General features: G+C 38.8%; 1 protein-coding gene across 4 annotated transcripts in view; it reads right to left on the bottom strand.

Annotated features, from left to right (window-relative positions):
- L3MBTL3 (L3MBTL histone methyl-lysine binding protein 3) overlaps nucleotides 1–13805 on the bottom strand; it is a 135557-nt gene that overhangs the window by 96252 nt on the left and 25500 nt on the right. For 3 of the 4 annotated variants that reach the window (XM_037844218.1, XM_037844220.1, XM_037844219.1), the window contains exons 4-10: nucleotides 9909–10020; nucleotides 9475–9549; nucleotides 7892–8051; nucleotides 6657–6789; nucleotides 4545–4629; nucleotides 2330–2421; nucleotides 357–461 (exon numbers count right to left, since the gene is read on the bottom strand). In XM_037844218.1, the coding sequence (XP_037700146.1) occupies nucleotides 357–461; nucleotides 2330–2421; nucleotides 4545–4629; nucleotides 6657–6789; nucleotides 7892–8051; nucleotides 9475–9549; nucleotides 9909–10020 (762 nt within the window). The remainder of the gene's footprint in view (nucleotides 1–356; nucleotides 462–2329; nucleotides 2422–4544; nucleotides 4630–6656; nucleotides 6790–7891; nucleotides 8052–9474; nucleotides 9550–9908; nucleotides 10021–13805) is intronic. The other variant, XM_037844221.1, reaches the window with a different exon arrangement.

Below are 13805 nucleotides of genomic sequence, written 5' to 3' on the forward strand. Positions count from 1 at the left end.
CTGAAAAATTTCAGTGCCATCTCAAAATATTAAAAAAATCCAAGTATCTGCTGGTCTGTTTCTTATGTTAAAGAACATCGTATGGCAAAGGCTCCAGAGTTTGACAGACCTGGGGTCCAATCGGCCCCCCTCTGTGAAGCTGTGTAGCCCAGCTTACATCATGTCACCTCTCTGAGCCCGTTTCCTCGTCTACAGAACAGAGGTAAAAAGCAGGACCCACACAGGGTTCTTGTGAAGATAAAACCAGTTTATGCACACAAAATACTAAGCACCGTGTCCGGCACGCAGTGAGAGCTCAGTATTAAAATTTCATAATTATCATTTTATTCTAAAAATAAACACAAGGCAAGGCTCACCTCAGCCACCGTGAGGATGCAGTACACTGACTGATGCTCTGGGTCCACACCTTCCAGCTTCATGCCAACCTTGAACCCATTTTTGTTATATGGAAATGACTGATACTGAAACACAAAAGGGAACAGCAGCCTTAGTATTTTCTCTTGTAGGTCCAGTTTACAAGTGTGAATAATTACCATTCTTAAAATAAAGACTATTTAACCAAATAGATAAATCACTCCTAAAAAGTCCAAAGAATCAACACAAATGCTATAATCACGTCACAGAAAGGGCAATTTTCAATGGATTTTATGAACTTGAAAAGATGCTCAACCTCATCCATAAAAATTATGCAAAGTAAAATTCCTATGAGATATATTTCACCTATCAGGCTGGTAAAGATGACAAAGTTGGGTAACATACATGGCGGGAAGGTCACAGGGAAACAGACCAGTGTGTGCATTGCTAGCAGGCATGTAAATCACCACAACGTCTAGCCGTTTCATAACACCTATTTAAAAATGGACATTTTCTTTGACTTACCACTTCAAATTCTAGGAAATTATGCAACAGAGATACTCATATACACAAAATGAAAGGTGCACAAAGTTAGTCCCTAAAACATTTATATAGCAAAAGATTTGGGAAAAATATAGATACATCTATATATCAATAGTAAATAGTTTACATTATTACAGAACAGAAAATACGGAATACTATACATTGGTATAAAAGAATGGCAAAGGGGTTTATGAACCGAGATGGACTAATCTCCAAACTGTCAAGTTAAACAAACAAGCAAAGTCCCAAACAGTATATGACATATCTTATCATTTGGCTTAAGATCAGAAAGGGGTAAACGTGTGGATACATTGCTTCAACGACACATAATTTTCCAGGAATACTGTATAAGATACTGGTAAATTGGTTGCTTTGGGGGAGGCAAACTTAGTGCCAACAGGGAGAGAAATAATTTCAAATTCTTTTAGTAACTTTAACATTTTGAACCACATAAATGTTTTACTGACTTAAGTAATTAGCTCTATTTAAACTTAAAAAGAAAGAAAAAAAGAGTGAAAAAGCCTATTCTGTAAAGGACTGAAATTCCAGAAAATAATTATATTATTCGAGTTCATCTATAAAACTTATTATGTTCAAATTAAACAGTCTTAATGTAGATGTCATCATCCCAACATTTACTATTCATCACTTCTTAAAAATTCCCTATGTATCATATATACATACATAAAGGTATCCAGGGAAGATTTATTACATATCATCATTAAATGTAATTTAATCATTTATGCCAGTGGTTGGCAACAGCCCATTGCCTGTCTTTGTAGGTCAATTTTACTGGCGCACAGCCATGCCCATTCTTTTTGTTCTGTCTCTGTTTGGTTTCTTGCTACAACTGCAGATCTCAGTAGTTGCAAAAAAGGCTGTATTCCCTGCAAAGCCTAAAATATTTAATAAAATATTTACTATCTGGCCCTTTACAGAAGTTTTCCAATCCGTCTGAATCCAGGTGCAGCAAGCTCCTACACAGAACTACACCTGATGCCCATGCTTTTAACTACTTATGATAAAATGTTTTTATTATTGTTAATAAAACTGTAGTGGCCCATTTTTAGATGTTTTGTTGTTATGCTATGTAAGCCTTAGTAACTCATTTTTATTCCCCCAGAGCCATGATACTGACGTGAAATTCCATGCCAGTTTTTCTTTACGTACTAGATGTTTTCAGTAGTAGTAGAAGCATCCCTGTGAAAATTAATGAGTGGACACCCCATAAATGTTCAGGAAAGGGGAGTGTGAGCATGGAGGTGCAACCATGTGTGAGGCACTGGGGGAAGGTGTGCACACATGAAGGCTAACTTTCCCTCACAGAAATATACATGTGAAAAACAATGTACTTGGGAAATCGTCTCAAGTCACATTTCCTAAGCAGACAATGGAAAGGACAACACAAGTTCCTGATCTGCAATGCTCTCACCTCCTTGAACAGCTTCGTTGGCACGGCCACAGCTTTTTCCTCCTCTAGGTAGGATGCCCAGCACCAGGCTTTCTTTCCCTTAGGAGGCAAACCTGAAAGGCAAAACCCAAAATAATATAATTTCAAACCTAAAAAATCAAATATATACTTTGTGAACTCTCATCACCCCGACCACTACTCTGCTTAGCTCCTTTCTTTCTACAGCTGGTCCTTCTCAGTCTTTTTTTCCTGATTCCTCTTCCAAAGAAAAGAGAGTTAAGTCAACTGTAGAACACATCCATAATTTCAAGGGAAGAAAGAAGCCCTTAGACTTACAGTAAATGAAAAAGAGCAGAAAACCAAAACAGAACAGTCCCAGGGAAGCCACAGGAAGTGAGAGCTTCTACAAGTAGAACTCTCAAAAAGTTTTTCTTAGGAGATCAAGAGGTTGAGAGATCAAGAGAAAAGGCCAGTGCTTTGAGTAATTAGGAAACGGGTGCTGATCTAGGAGAGAGGGGAAAAAAATGTCAACATGGCATGAGTCAGATTTTGAATTGTAAAAAAACACATAAGTGAAAAAGATATGGAGGCAGCTATTATTAATTTTATTAATTTTCTGGATGCAACTCTAGGCCCTTGGCTCCTCTGAAATTTCGTTCGTTCCACCATCTTATTCTTTTCTCGGTGTTATTGGGTTGAATAATTTTATTGTGGGTTAATCTGACATATAATGGGAATGAGGGAAAGAGAGTAATATAGCTTGAGGGGTAGCTGGGGGAAAGCTATTTTGGAAATGAGTTCTGCGTGGGAAAAAATGGAAAAAAAAAAATCTGAAAACGTAAGTGCATTCATTTCCTAAGGCTGCCACATAACAAATCACCACAAACCTGGCATTTCTGGGCTTGCAGCTACATCACTCCAATTTCTGCCCATCATCACATGGGCCTCTCTCACCAGCCTTTCTGTGTGTCTTCTCCTCTTCTTATAAGGACACCAGTTTGGATGTAGGGCCCACCCTAACCGAGTATGATCTTTTCTTAATTGATTAACTTAATTACAGCTGATCTGCAAAGACCCTATTTCTAAATAAGGTCACATTCTGAGGTTCCGGGTTGGACATGAATCTTTGGGAGACATGATTCAACCCAATAACACCGAGGGAAAAGAAGATGGTGGAAGGAATGAAATTTCAGAGGATCCAAGGGCCTGGAGTTGCATCCAGAGCAAAAACAAAGGGAAAAGGAGAGAAAGACTGAAGAAATAGACCTTTTGAGGCAGACTAAAGGCTTACTAAGGAATCTACTCTCTTTACTATCAGGGAGGTAACACAGAAGGTGATGTGCCAAAAGATGTAAAAGCCAGGCTGTGGGCTGGCGGCAGGTGGAAACATCCCAAACTCTTTTGGAGGCCTTAATAGATGAACATGTGAGAAACGAACACAAGCACTTAAGGGCATCCTTACCTCCATGGCACTGATATGTGGAGACAATATGGCCACTGTGGCCCTGATGTGTGGAGACAATATGGCCGCCGTGGTCTTGATGTGTGGAGACAATATGGCCGCCGTGGCCCTGATGTGTGGAGACAATATGGCCGCCGTGGCCCTGATGTGTGGAGACAATATGGCCGCCGTGGCCTTGATGTGTGGAGACAATATGGCCACCGTGGCCCTGATATGTGGAGACAATATGGCCGCCAGACAGGAGGGGGCCAAGCAAAGGGGAGTGACCTGCAGTGAAGGATTGTCCTAAGGCCTCCGTGGAAATGACCTAAAAGCCACACAGAGTGAGGCGGTGAGTTCTTCCAGCCAAACGTGAAGGACAGAGAAGGACCTGAGGAGGGGATTCCCCCGCACAGCAACGTCCTGCCTCAGGAACAATGAAAAGAAAAAAAGGTTGTGCTCTGAGAGGAAACATTAAGAAACCTAAAAATCTTAGGAAATGAAGCACAGGAAGAGAGGTTTTAGTAAAAGTCAGAAGAAAAGACACCTACTTGATAAAAAAGTAAGATGTTCCCATGCTTGTCTGAAACACTTGAAAGTTACTAATCTCTATTTTTCCTCTTTGTGGGCTTCTTCAAAATCCTAAATTTTATTGACCAAATTTAATCAAAGAAAAACCCAAAACAATACTTTCGCTGCCACGGTGTGCATTAGAATTAGACGCAAACATCTACCCGTGTGAAATTCCTCCCATTTCAGGAAGTTACAAATAAAACCTCACTTCCATCCACTCACCCTGCTTTAATACAGCTGAATCGCCTCGTCTTTTCCTTCGGGCTCTCTGTGAACCCCTCAAGATCCTTCCATCTTGTTTGTTCTCCTGAAATAAGAAAAGAAAATTCTGACTTTAAAAGTTCATGAAATTGGTGCCAATGAAAAGTTAAGAGAGCTGTCAGAATGTAGTATTTTTTTTTTTTGCACTTTCCTTCAATTTCACTTCATAACTCTTAAGGAAAGTAAGAATACAGGTCATTTGAGAACTGTGCGGGTTTTGGCCTGAGGGTACTATGAAGGCAGACCGTTTCCAAGAGTTACACTCTGGAGGAACAGAGAAGTGGCTCCTCCCCCTTGAAATATTTTCTTCTCTCAGCTCCACAACCACTCCACTCTGGTCCTTCTATTCCTCACTGGCTCCTCTGCCTCAGTCTCCCTTGCCGGGGTCTCCTCCAGCCCAGGTCCCCTTCTCTTTTCCATCCAACTATCCTTTGTAGGCTTTAAAGAACATCTCTATGCCAGATGCCTACCCCCATCGGCATCTCCAGCCCTGACCCCTTCCCTGACCGCCACTGTACCCAACTGCTCACTCGGTATCTTCACAGCTAACAAGCATCTTCAACTCGCAGAGGCCAAAAGGACTCCTCAGTCTCAACTCCTTCCTTTAGCCTCCTGTTCTCAATCCATGGCATAAGTCTCCAAGCAATCGTTCAAACCAAAAACCCTTCCCTCACACCCCTCCAATGTGCTGGTCCTGATGATCCTACTTCCTAGTAAATATCTCAAATCCACTAGCTGCTCCTCCATGGCCACATCATCTTCCTCTCTTGCCAAGTCTACCACAATAAACTCCTAAATGGTTTCCCTGAATCTACTCTTGCTCCCACATCGCAAAGCTACGTGAAGCATTTTAAAACATAATTCATAAAGTACTCCCTTGCCTCCAATTTTCAAATGGCTTCTCACTGGAAAAATGAAAATACCTAATTTTAGTTTATCATAAAGCACTACACAACTGCATCTTACCCCATACTTCTCCCAGCCCACAATGCTCAATCATCTATCCTTGAATTCCTCGAACAGAACATGATACATGTGTACCTTAGGACTTGTCCCCAGTGGCCCCCTTGCTTGGAAGCTCCTCATTCCTAACTGTACAGGGCTGACTCCTTCTTATTATTGAATTACACTGCTTGGGCCACTTCTCTGGGAGGCCTTCCCTGACAACCCAATTTCAAGTAGTCAGCCAATCCTAACTCCCCATTTTAGTCCTCAGCCTAGCACTTATTGCTAGCTGAAATTTCTCTCTGTATTTTGTTGGTCTATTATATGCCCACTCCCCCAACAAGAATTTAATGTCCCTGAGACCCTGTCCTTTCTGTCTTACTCATCCCTTTGTGCCCGGAATAGTGACAAACAAATGGTAGCTGCTCGATATTGATCTAAAGGGAAAGACCTCAGTATTCCAAAGTTACCTTTTTTATATAGAACCGTTAATTTATACTTTGGGGTTAAGATCATTATATTTAGGGGTGGGGTGTTGGTGGTTATATTTATTTATTTATTATGGTAAAAAAATATGTTACCATATGTAACATATTATATAACAAAATTTTATACATATATAACATAAAAATATTATATATATGTAACATAAAATTTATCACTTTAACAATTTTTAAGTGAAAAATTCAGTGGCATTAATTGAATTCCTATGTTTTAATTGGCACATTTTGAATCATTTCTCCCCATATACACCTGATATTTACCTGCTATTTTCTACTTACTCCCACAGTTTTATGAGCTCCATCTGCAATTTACCAAGATGGGATTGCTGTTTTGCTGTAAAGCGGAATTTAAGATTCTTCTGCAACACTAAAGATTTCATTGCTGCCTCTCTCACCCCAGCAATAAATTCCAGGTCATTCTGCTTTGTCACACCCCAAGGGAGGGTCCTATCATTCCCATTTTGCAGATGAGGACAGTGAGGCAGCGAGAGGCAAGGTAACTTGTGAGAGTCACGGAACCAGCATTTGAACTCCCGTACTGGCTCCAGAGCCAGTGCTCAGGGCTGTGACATGATCCATTCGCAGTACCCCCATGCTCACCGCAGGTCGCGTAAAAAATACTAACCACTTCTTCATCTCTCTCCTCTCCATCCTCCTTGGCATCAGCTTTCAGAGATAATTTTGGTTTTTTCTTCCGACTGCACTTTGAATCTTCTTCCTCGTTGTCTTCTCCTGTGTCCCTTTCTTCCTTCTGATCTCTATTGAGTTTACAAACCCAAAAAAGTGACAGGAAACAATACCTATCAACATTTACATGTTGATTATATCAGTGCAAAAATTATTTTTAAAAATCGCCCTCCAAAGGAAAACTATTTAACCACAAGAAGAAATTTGTAAGCATGAGCACACTATATACAAGGAGCCCTTAAAACCAGTATTACATATGACAGCTGTCAAGGTACAAAGTGGAAATTATCTTATATTAATTTCAAAAGGGGACCATCAATGTGAGTGAAATGAGTTCTAAGAAGTTTAAATTAATTGTCTTTCACATTTGCTACCATACTAATAAAAAAATCAACTATTTAGAGTTGTTTCAGTGTTCAGGGCAATTTTAAAGCAAGGATCTAGCAATTTTTAAGAATGACAAGTCCAATGGAAAAGGCCAAGTATAGCTTTGTAAAGCATCAGTTGGCCAACAAAAAGAGACAATTCCTAAGTCTTGGCTAATTAAAATATGTGGGATATTCCGCTAAAACATAAATGCAAAGTTATTTGTTGTATACCATTATATGCAAGAAATACACCTTCTTGGTGATAAGCTAGATTTGGTGAAATAGTCCCCAAATGGGAAGGCCACACATAACTGTCATTCACAACTGCTGTTCCTGAATCGTAACCCCCAGTCTGCACAGAGACCACAGTGACAAGGCTCCAGAATAGCCCCTCTCGTCAATGGGAGCTTTGTTCCAAATGTGGAGTTTTCACTAAGTTACCCAGGAACACCCAAAATGTAAACAAACTGTGTTTCCATAAAGATCAGAATCATCAAAAGGGTAACCCAGGAAATTCTAAATACTCTTCACTGGGAGCAATCCAATTACTATGAACAAAAGGCTGAAAACAGAGGCAGAGGTTGTATCTCAGGTGGAACGCTGACTCTGCAAGTCAGACCAGGTGTGACAAGTTGCTGGGACCTATCAATGGGATCAGGGTCCATGGTCTATAAAGGGAAAGTATCTAAAAAACAGGCATGACTGGACAACAGATGCCAGACAGCACAAAACCTCCGTGTTCCCAGGCACCTTGACCTTTGATTCTAAAGCCCATTTTTATGGATGGAATGGGGCAAAAACCTACTTGTCTTTGATATGGCGAGCACAATTCTGGCTGCAATAGTTTCCTCCAGAAAGACACTCATCTACATTGCCATACTGACAACAGTTCTCACAGAATTGAAGCCCTTCCACTTTCACTGGATCCTTCAACCTGAAGGGCACCCCAGTCTTCTCTGAAAAGACTAGAAGACGAAAAGAACAAAAAACCCAAATTAACATCATGACAAAAGGCTCCCCACAATACTTTTAGAATTCTTCTTCTAATAACTTTCCTAGCAACATAATTAAAGAATAATGTTTGTTGAATGAATGATCAAGCAATAACATTTGGGAGGCAGAAGGGCATGGGCCTGGCAGGAATCCCTAGAGACATTTACATACCAAAAAAATTATCCTGCAGTAAAGATAAACAAAAGCTTGTCCAAGAAATTTTCTGCAGAGTTCAAACTGAAAGAGAAATTTTCATGTCACTAAATTCAGAAGATGAAATTCTCAATCTGTACAATCCTATTCGAAAGGCATATCTTTGACAAAATTTTAAAAGGGTCATCTATATTGTTTCATGTCTATAACATTTGGATGAGTAATTTTGTTTTACTTAATTGGCTGAATCAACATCTCTATTTTGGTTTTAATGCCTGAATTACTTTGGTTTTATGCCTGAATCATAAATTAGCCAAACTGTTTAGGAACTCACATTTTCTTTTGCCTGAATCATCAGGCTAATCATTCATTCAGCAAACATTCGTTAGGCACCCATTTACACTAGACACTGATAATGACAGTAGAGACCTTGCCCAAGAGAGCACAGAGTCCAGAAGAGAAGATAGACCAAAAAAAAAAAAACAAAAAAAACAAAAAAAACCCAACATTTATAATAAAATGTGATACATGCAATAACAGAAGCATAAACAAGTTCTAGAAGGAGAACAGAGGAAGAAGTGATTCATCCCGCCTGGAGTGAGGTCAGGGAAGGATTTTGTGATATAAAGCCTCAAGAGGATTTTGAAAGCCAAAGAGGAATTGAGCAATCAGACAAAGAGAAACGGCATTCCAGCCAAAGGAAATAGCACGAGCAAAGGCAAAAGAAAGCACGAAACCACACAAGGTGCTTGGAGAATCACACCTAATTCAGGCTGCTGACGCTGCCGGGACACGACATACAAAGAACGGAACAGAGTGGGCAGAGACACAGAAGGCAGGAGGGGGGCACAGCGCCCGGACTTTTGCATGTTCTGCTAAAGAGGCAAAAAGAAAGGGCTGAAGTGTCAGAAGAGCAATCTACACAAGTGATTAAGAGACTTCTGCCATAGTTCAGGTGAGAGTTGGTGAGGACCGCACGAAGGCAGTGACAGTGAGAATAGGTAGAAAAGGCCAGATCGGAGACATATTTAGGAAATAAAAACCAAAAGGATCAAGTAAGTAACAGGATACAGGAATGGGGGAGAACAAGTTCAGGACAACTCCTAGATTTCTTGCTTGTTCACTGGGGGGATGGTTCTACCGTCAAGTGGAATACGGGATGCAGAAGAAAGAAGAGGTTTGGGGGAGGGGAGAGAGAAATAGAGAATGAGTGGCGTTTCAGACATGTGGAGTTTGAGGTACCTGTGGGACATCCGGGTGGAGATGGCCAGTAGGCAGGTGGAAATACGGGCCTGGAGCTCGGGGGAGAGGTCGGGGCTGGAGATACAGATTTAGGAGTCATCAGCATATAGGTGTTAGTTACAACCATCGGAGTAGATGAGAAAAAAGGGGCAGGCTTTTGGCTAAAGTCATCTGGGTAGGCTAGGATGACATGGGTTTACGCGATAATTTCCAATTAACCTTGCACTAAAACAGATCTGGCATCGGAAAGAAGACAGTTTGATGTTATTTTAAAATATAAACTCTGGCTCCATTTCAGTTTCATTATAGAAATTTATATAAGAACATGTGACATGGAAATCACCCAAGATTTGCAAAGTCCCATCCCATCATAAAACTGCAGTCTTAAGGCTTTCAAAAGAACAGAAATTTAAATGCAGATGGTCCTTTCTTACCTTCTTGAGCAGTTGGCACCATCCAAGTGGTCGTAGCGGTTGCTTTCTTAACATTTTCCATCTCACTTTCATCTGTAATCACTTCCAGGGCTCCAAACTCATTTACCCGAAACTAGTGACAACACGGCAGAAAGAGGGAAAATTTACAATTGTGCTCAGATGGCTGACACAGATAGTCTTCAAGAAAATTAATTATGTTTCAAAAACTAATTTAAACAATTATATCCGTGACTATTAGGACCTTTGTGTTTTATTAATTTTGGAATTCGGGGAAGGGGGAAAGAGAACAAAGCAGTGAGGTACCACGTAAGGATATAAAGGACCTTACACTGTCCCAGAGCTGCTAGCACTTACATGATATGCAATTCCAAACATTCTTCTTAATTTGCTAAGATCTTCTTTAAATTTCGTATTATTGCTTATGTGATAATCAAAGTTAGGAAAAGGAGAAACACTATATCCCCATGAATCAACTTGTCTAGCACAAGCTTAGCTAGCTCAAACAGACGAAATATCCCAGAAAAGATGATCTGTACATCCTAATCCTTAGATTCCAAGATGGGGCTGAAGAAGGCTGAAGCACAAACCCAGTGAGCCCAGCTCTACTCTACCTCTTTCTTTCACTGCTTTCTAGAACTGTCCATTAGAGTCATCTCCATCCTCCAAAGCAATCGGAACAGTTCTACTAGCTACAGACCAAATTTTTTTTTTTCTAAAATTTAAGAGCATTTTGATTTTATGGACATTTCAGTCCCAAATATTGAAAATTTCCTCTCAGTCTCATGGTAAGTTTCAAACAGAATATGTTTCTGCAATGGCCTGGTTCTACTGTGTGTGTCACATGCATACTTGCGTGCGTGTGTGTGTATGTGTGTCGAAGGCTTTACCATATCCATAACATATCTACGTGCAGGAACCTGGTCCTCTCTAAAATATCTAATTGTGAATTTCAAAAAAGTTTTCTGTATTCCTTCTGGGTTTTTTCCCCAAAACTTTAGGAATCCTGTTAAAATTACAGGTGATGGAGAACTAGAAAGTTCAAAATTCAAAAGGATAATTAAAAAGAGTAATTAAAGGACAAAAAAACTTTACTTTTTGGAAAAAGAAATGTTAAACTAAAAAAAAAAACAATTTTGAAATAGTCAAGCCTAAAAATTTTTAGTTCTTTCATACAAATATTTATGAGCATGCAGTTATATATATATATATAGATATATATATATATATGTATTTTATATATATATATATATATATATATATATATATATATATATATATAATTTAAATAAATCCATCTATTTCCCAACCTAAATCTATTTGGTCTACATGCCAACAGAATTATTTATTTTGCCTCTTTATATACAGCCAACAAATCCGAAAACTCTTAAGCAAAAGGTACCAATAATCAAATTACTCTCTCCACCAGGTGAAAACAGCACCTTAAACAATTTCACACACATAATTCACAATTAGTAAATGCATTCTAAACTGAATTAGTTGCAATAGTTAAGGGAAGTGAGAATGTTTTCTTCCAAAGACATTTTCTACACAAGTTCCCAAGCAACATGAGTGTGCCACAAACAGTGTGCACACTTAAAAATGCCACTCTAAGATGTGATAAAAAGTTAACTGGAAAAAAAATAGACTTAAAATAACTTCATTTTCAGGAAAAAGAAATTTTTAAAAAATCGATTTTAAAATGATCATGTCTGAAAACATGTTTCAAAAAAAGGCTGACAGTACCATCTACTGGGCAAGGGTAGAAAAAACAGGTTATTCTAATAATTATTAGTTAATAATATTAAAGAATGTGATTGAAAATCGATTCTGAATAAGGAAAAACAATAAGCACAGACTTGATAATTCACTCCAGGTAACTGATTTTTCTTTTATTATCTGTTAATAGTGAATATTTATGCTTCTTTTACCAATACAAAATGTGAGAAACAACAGCAAACATTTACATTAAACAGAAAGTCTCCTATGGTTTAAGTTTCCATACTGCTGCTAAAGTGCAAACCATCCACATTTCAAACACAGACAAACAGAACATTGAAAGGAATCTTCAAATAAAAAAGCTTTAGGCTCAAATACTATCAAAGTTGAAAGGTTATATTCCTACAATACAACATTTAGCCCCAGTCATCTTTTCCTTCTCCTAACATTAATTGCCAGTAACTGACCTACAGTCTAAGTACAAAATAAAGATGCAATGTCACTTAGGAATACAGTTAACTCCTCTAAGCCATGGGCCTTCAGGGGTTGATGAATATCCTAAAATTACGTGCAGAATGTTATTCTTTGGGGGCAGGGGTCATAGTTTCATCAAAGGCATCCTAAAACCCTGAAAAAATAAAGAACGTCTGCTCTATCCCAAGTGACTCGATTTCAAAACTTAAAAACTGAAAGCATATTCCAAGTATTCCATCATATGCAAAAAGATACGGGCATCAATTTTTTTTTCCTGGCTCCTCAATTCAGATTTGTTGTGTCTTCCATGGTATTACTGTTATTGTAGAAAATGTTAAACATAATCATGCAGTGATGCATTACTGAAGTTCCACAAACAGAATTCCAGAAAGACCAATCATTTCCTAACATTTTTTTGCCCCAATAAAACATTCAGGTTCTGAAATTGGTAATGTTTTACAGATGGCTTTGCAACTATGAGGATGCGTTATCTAATCACCTACATTTCTTTTTTTTAAAGTTATTAGTTCTTTTAACCCAGAGTGCTAAAAAGCAATCTAAAAATTTATCAGATGACTCCGTTCTTCAATCAAGAATATCAAAATTATACACGTTACAGAGGCGGTTATTAAGCAAAACTAACACATCAGTTGACACTGTAACTTTTTCAGTTTTTTTAGAAAACAATTATGTTTGAAACACATAAGGGATTACAAAGGTTTTATTTGTTTGTCTCGGCTTCAAATACCTTTGATTCAAATTCTCTTCTTTAGTTTTGCTTGTAGAGGAAAAGGATCTTTTGCTAGTTCATCTAAGTAAATGCTTTAAATAATAAATCATTAAGAGACACAGCTGAAGTGTTTAGTTCTACCAATCCGTTTCAAGGGCAAAGATGTTTGGAAACTAAACTCTTTAACGTTAATCAAGATGAGGCAAAACTGCCTCAAGGGTGAGGTGAGTTTTGCAGGGAGATTTCTGCATTCTTGCTGTAGGGTAGTCTTCTTGTTAGGTGACAACTATTCTTTCTAGACGGCTTTGCTCTCAGGAATGTATCTGCATTGTACTGAGGGACTCCTAATGCCTAAATTCTTTGGACCCAAAGGAATAGTTGTCGCTGGGTAAATTTCAGACACCATTTGAATTTCGGGTGGAGAAGGGGTTTAGGCACATGAAACCCCACTAGTCCCTGTCCACTCACTATCAGCTGCCTGCCTATTCTTATGGCTGGCCCTGAGACTTAACTGGGTTTTAAAAGAATCAATTAGACAGTGATTAAGTTTTTGAACCTTTCTTAAAACAAAAATGTCTTGTTGATGGCCACAATATTTTCAAGACAGCCTTATGGAGACCAGAGCTGTTGTTTTCCCTTTCCACTCTGCATTTTCTAGGCTATTCTCTCTTCTGGAAGCCCTTCTCTCTTCCTCCTCCGGTCCCCACCCCCCCACCCCCAAACTCTATGCATAAACTCCAACTTATTTTTCAGAAACATGAAGCTCAAATGGCATTTGCTTTTGATAGGCTATCATAATCCTTCCAGGTGAAATAAAACTTTACCCCCTCTAAATTCCGGGTAAAATTTCTTCACATCTCTTTGCTACGAAAACTTTTTCTCACTTCAGACAACAGCATTGCAGTGGAAAGAGCACCAATTTTAATATCAGCAAAGCCTGAGGCTCAGTTCTGTCAGTAACTAACTGTTTAACCTTG

The sequence above is a fragment of the Choloepus didactylus genome, chromosome 7 (assembly GCF_015220235.1).
Source record: "Choloepus didactylus isolate mChoDid1 chromosome 7, mChoDid1.pri, whole genome shotgun sequence".
Classification (NCBI taxonomy): domain Eukaryota; kingdom Metazoa; phylum Chordata; class Mammalia; order Pilosa; family Megalonychidae; genus Choloepus; species Choloepus didactylus.